The sequence below is a fragment of the Myotis lucifugus genome, unplaced genomic scaffold (assembly GCF_000147115.1).
Source record: "Myotis lucifugus unplaced genomic scaffold, Myoluc2.0 scaffold_1532, whole genome shotgun sequence".
In the NCBI taxonomy this organism is placed as follows: domain Eukaryota; kingdom Metazoa; phylum Chordata; class Mammalia; order Chiroptera; family Vespertilionidae; genus Myotis; species Myotis lucifugus.
The window spans coordinates 46,781-52,780 of NW_005872580.1; the positions used below are offsets into that span (position 1 = coordinate 46,781).

General features: G+C 41.0%; 1 protein-coding gene across 1 annotated transcript in view; it reads right to left on the reverse strand.

Annotated features, from left to right (window-relative positions):
- The window catches only part of LOC102427318 (cyclin-Y-like protein 1), a 44,139-nt gene extending 38,484 nt beyond the window's left edge, over positions 1 to 5,655 (reverse strand). The window contains exon 1 of the mRNA XM_014449911.2: positions 5,460 to 5,655. Within this exon, the coding sequence (XP_014305397.1) occupies positions 5,460 to 5,655 (196 nt within the window). The remainder of the gene's footprint in view (positions 1 to 5,459) is intronic.
- Positions 5,656 to 6,000: the final 345 nt, after the last annotated feature.

The window sequence follows — 6,000 nt, forward strand, 5'->3', positions numbered from 1 at the left end:
ATGGAATATATATTCCTCTCAGATGCTCATGGGACATATTCAAAAATAGACCACATATTGGGTCACAAGCAAAGTCTCCACAAATTCAAGAAGATTGAAATCATAAAAAGCATCTTCTCAGACCACGATGGCATAATGTTAGAAATAAACTACAATAAAAACAACCCAAAATACTCAAACACTTGGAAGCTGAATAGCATGTTATTAAATATTGATTGGTTTACCGATGACATCAAAGAAGAAATTAAAAACGTCCTGGACACTAATGACAATGAAAACACAACAATCCAAAACCTATGGGACACAATGAAAGCAGTCCTGAGAGGGAAGTTTATGACTCTACGGGCCTATCTCAAAGAACAAGAAAAAATGGTAGTTAATCATCTAACTCTACAACTCAAAGAATTAGAAAGAGAGCAACAAGAAAACCCCAGAGTGAGCAGAAGGAAGGAGATAATAAAGATTAGAGCAGAAATAAATGACATAGAGACCAAAAAAACAATACAGAAAATCAATGAAACCAAGAGCTGGTTCTTTGAAAGGATAAACAAGATTGACAAACCCCTAGCCAGGCTCACCAAGAAGCAAAGAGTGAGGTCCCAAATAAACCAACTCAGAAACGATAGAGGCGAAATAACAACAGACCCCACAGAAATACAAATGATTGTTAAACAATACTACGGACAACTCTACTCCAACAAACTAGACAACCTGGAGGAAATGGACAAATTCCTAGAAAAATACAACATTCCAAAACTCAATCAGGAAAAATCTAAAAATCTCAATAGGCCAATAACTATGGAAGAAATTGAAGCAGTTATCAAAAAGCTTCCAGCAAACAAAAGCCCAGGACCAGACGGCTTCTCAGGGGAGTTTTACCAAACTTTCAAGGAAGAACTAAAACCTATCCTCCTCAGATTACTACAAAAAGTTCAAGAGGAAGGAACACTTCCAAGCACATTCTATGAAGCTAGCATCACCCTAATACCAAAACCAGGTAAAGACAACACAATGAAAGAGAATTACAGGCCAATATCCCTCATGAACATAGATGCCAAAATCATCAACAAAATCTTAGCAAATCGGATCCAGCAGTACATCAGAAGGATCACACACCATGACAAAGTAGGATTTATCCCAGGGAGGCAAGGATGGTACAACATCCGTAAATCAATAAATGTGATACATCACGTAAACAAACTGAAAGAAAAAAACCACATGGTCATATCAATTGATGTAGAAAAAGCATTCGACAAAATCCAACACCCATTTTTGATAAAAACTCTCAGCAAGGTGGGAATAGAAGGATCATACCTCAACATAATACACTGATACAGCTCCTAGGGCAGTTGAAACTAAAGAGAAAATGAACAAATGGGACTACATCAAAATAAAAAGCTTCTGCACAGCAAAAGAAACCATCAACAAAACAACAAGAAAACCCACTTCGTGGGAAAACATATTTGCCAACGTCATATCTGATAAGGGCTTAATCTCCAAAATTTATAGGGAACTCATACAACTTAACAAAAAGAAGATAAACAATCCAATCAAAAATGGGCAAAGGATCTAAATAGACACCTTTCAAAAGAGGACATACAGAAAGCCAAGAGACATATGAAAACATGCTCAAAGTCGCTAATCATCCGAGAGATGCAAATCAAAACAACAATGAGGTATCATCTCACACCTGTCAGAATGGCCATCATCAACAAATCAACAAACGACAAGTGCTGGAGAGGATGTGGAAAAAAAGGAACACTTGTGCACTGCTGGTAGGAATGCAGACTGGTGCAGCCACTATGGAAGACAGTATGGAGTTTCCTCAAAAAATTGGAAATGGAACTTCCATTTGACCCTGTGATCCCACTTCTAGGAATATATCCCAAGAAACCAGAAACACCAATCAGAAAGGATATATGCACCCCTATGTTCATAGCAGCACAATTCACCATAACTAAGACCTGGAAACAGCCTAAGTGCCCATCAGTAGATGAATGGATTAGAAAACCGTGGTACATCTACACGATGAATACTATGCTGCTGTAAAAAAGAAGGAACTCTTACCATTTGCAACAGCATGGATGGAACTGGAGAGCATTATGCTAAGTGAAACAAGCCAGTCAATGAAGGAAAAATACCACATGATCTCACTCATTCATGGATAATAAAGACCATTACAAACTTTTGAACAATAATAGATACAGAGGCAGAGCTGCCTCAAACTGATTGTCAAACTGTAGTGGGAAGCCCAGGGAGGGTTGGGGGACAGGAGGGAGGGGAGGGGGACAGGAGGGAGGATTTGTATGCATCCATATAAGCATAACTAATGGACATAAGACACTGGGGGGTAAAGGAGGGCAGGGGTTTGTCAAGGGCGGGGGGGGGAAGGACACTTATGTAATACCCTTTGTAATACTTTTAGGGAAAATAAAAAAATATATATATTTTTATTATTTCAGAGAGGAAGGGAGAGAGAGAGAGATAGAAACATCATCAATGATGAGAAAGAATCATTGATTGGCTGCCTCCTACACGTCCCCTACTGGCGATTGAAAAAAAAAAGAATAATTGGTAATTTAAAAAATAGCTACACATCAACTTATATCACTTCCTGTTGGGAAGACTTTTTTAAAAATATATTTTATTGATTTTTTACAGAGAGTAAGGGAGAGGGAAAGAGAGTTAGAAACATTGATGAGAGAGAAACATCGACCAGCTGCCTCCTGCACATCTCCTACTGGGGATGTGCCCGCAACCAAGGTACATGCCCTTGACAGGAATTGAACCTGGGACCCTTGAATCCGCAGGCCGACACTCTATCCACTGAGGGAAACCGGTTAGGGCATGGGAAGACGTTTTAAGTAATGGTAATCAGCCAATTTTAGTAAAGGCAACAATATAAAAATTCTACTCAGAAAATTGAAAATTGCAGAATCTTGCTATACATGTGCAGTAAAACCCGCCTATCTTAGACTTTTTTTTAACTTGCATCTAAATAATCTATGGATTATTTATGTGTTTCCCCATTTCTACTTATCAATTAGAAATACAGTCACTATCTTTCATGCTGATATTACCAGCACATTTCAGAAACAGTGTTAAGAAACAAATTAAACTGTGGCCAATTACTGTCAGGTACCTGCAAATATATCAAATATGCCCAAATCATGAGCTATATTGGGCAAATGTTCTTTACCATTTGGCTAATTCAAACTCCATTCACAAAATGAACTTATTTAGTTAGCTGTGGCTTACTTGGGGCTATTCATCGTGGCACGTTTAAAAGAATAGTATAAAAGCTCAATGCTTTAATCTACGGGGAAACTTTCACGACAGTGACTTTTTATACTTTCATCAAAGTGATTTTTTTCAATCTTTATTGTTCAAAGTATTACAGATGTCCCCTATTTTCCACAATTGTCCCCTTCTAGCCCACCCCCAGGCCGTCACCCCCCTATTGTCTGTGTCCATGGGTTATGCATATATGTGAAAGTTTTCACTTGCATTCTTTGCTGGATCTAGTCCCACCCACCCACCCACTCCAGCCTTCCCTCTGAGATTCATCAGCTGTTTCATATTTCTATGTCTCTGGATCTATTTTGTTCATCAGTTTGTTGTTGTTGATGTTTTAGACATAGATGGAGTGGTAATTGTTGCTTCTGAGTTGTATACAATAATTTCAAATGGAAATAATCAAGACTGGAGCAAGTTAAATGGCTCACTTTGTGGAGAGTTTATAACATATAGGCTGCATTCTAAGGAGACCTGTATGCATCAACAAATTGAATTTGGCACATCTATCACCAGCATGTCAGCCACTCCTGTTCAGCAGCTGGTTACACATCCGTTCACATCTCTAAGTCTCAGTTTCTTCATCAGCAATAGAAGAATATACACGGGACTTGTTTGCAGTTAGAAGGACCAAATGGGCTATACATGGGAGTGAGCTGTAAATCTTAAATATATAAAGGTCCTATTTTGGTCTCTCATCCAACACTACCCATCTACTAACTGGTTTATAAAACCACTCAGACAGAGGCTTACCTTATAGCACCAAACAGAGTGAACAGAAAATTTCACAGGTTCTCACTTGTTTTGTGTTTAAAGGTACAATTCATTAATTCACGTAAGTTGCTCATTTTTTCATACTATTTTATTATACTGAACATGGAGTACTTTTCAGTTATAAAGACATAGCGGCCATCCAGGTGAACCCCTAGGCTTAATTTTTCTAACTTTTAAAGAAATTAAAAGCTAAACTAGAGTTTAAATAGAATAAGAGCTATGATGTGTTTTCTCTATGAAATCTCTACCATTTAAATGAAAAAAAAAGGGCCAAAGAGGCTTTAACATCTTTGTAAATGTATGTTTCCTACTTCACAAATCACAGTCTTCATTAGCTATATTTGTTACCCAGGATTATTTTAAAACAAGTACCATATTTCCACTCTTCTCCCTCTTTCCTCCCACTTCTCCACTCCCCAAACCCCTCTTCAGGCATCTGGTCTTCAGAACTTTGACCTCAACATTCTTACTGGCAGTACGGGAGACGATGAGGACAAACATTCTTGCCCACACTTTTACATCTTAACTGCCAAGACTTTATGTACAAACTAAAGTCTACATATGTGTGTTCTCTTTAGAAACTTTTGACCAACACTCTTGTGAACCATCCCCGCTCCTTTAGGACAAACAATGTGACAGGGAAGTCTGTTAGGTCACTGAAGGAAGAATGAGGAAATTTTGTGTCAACGTGGACATATCAAAGTAATCAGAACTCCCTGGGTTCTGCTATAAGTAAAAAAACAAACAAGCAACTATTCTCTGTAGGACTGGCAGTAACATTTCACATGATTCGAGAAATTTTGAGTTCCCTCTCCCACCATTTCCTTCTGTGTTCAAATTATAAGTTGGAAGGAAGAAATAGCTTCTATCCAGGCCACTGAAAACAGCCAATGTAATAACACTATATAGGTTCTATGTCGGTTATCGATTTCGAGTTTACCTAACAACCCCTAAAATCTTTGCAGCAGAACTGTTCAGAGTATCAACTGTCTTAACAGGTGGAAACAAGGGTATCACTGGGCCCTACCTTATTCCTTCACTAAGAACCAAAAGGCTAGGTAAGGACAGGAAGATGGGATGGAACCTTGGAAGTTGGGATGTTAAAGTTTTCACTGAGAAAAAGGAGAGAATATACCCAAAATTCTTCCTGGAGTCCCAGGAGACACTACAGAGAGCCAGGAACAGGAAGGGCCAACTGGAGTGTCTCAGGCTGAATGGGGATGGAAGAAAGATCTGGGTAGTTGGGTCCAGACATGACGGGGGAAAAATAAAGGTTCGGGATGCCAGAAAGAAGGCCAGGAGGAGTCTGAGGTGGTGCCCATCTAGGGGGTCCTGGGGTCAGCAGAGCCCAGAGGTGTGACTGAGATCAGCGAACCCCTGCCACTCCTTACCTTTGGGCGTTTGCTGGTTACTGAGGCGCAGCACAGGGTGGCATTTGCAGAACAGGAGACCCAAGTCCTCACGTGCCCAGGCAGCTTGAGTCACCTCACAGGCATCAGACTCAGGGTGCGGATTCACCCACTCCAAGCTCTGGCCCACCTTGGGGCTGGCATTGGGCTTCAGGCAGCAGCTGAGTTTGTTCCCCATGAGGAACCTGTACTCACGCTGCTGTCACTGCCTTCACTCAACAGTCTCCCTAACCACCCCCCGCCCCGCCCAACCCCCAAAAGGGCAAACCCAGGGGCCCCCGCCGCCCCCGCCCAGCTGTCAGCTGCTGCTGCCTCCACAGAGTTGACTAGTCTGTGAGGACAGCCAGCAGTCTCACGTATTTAAAAGGTGTGCTGATCAGGCAACTGCTGAGAATCACAACCACTGCAAGAAGAGAGCACAGCCGAAGCTCCACCGCCTGCCACAGCTGCTTCTCAACTGAAGGCAGGGCTCCTGGCCGGCCCCAGCCAACCAGAACACATTCTGTGGTCACCTGGTTACGAG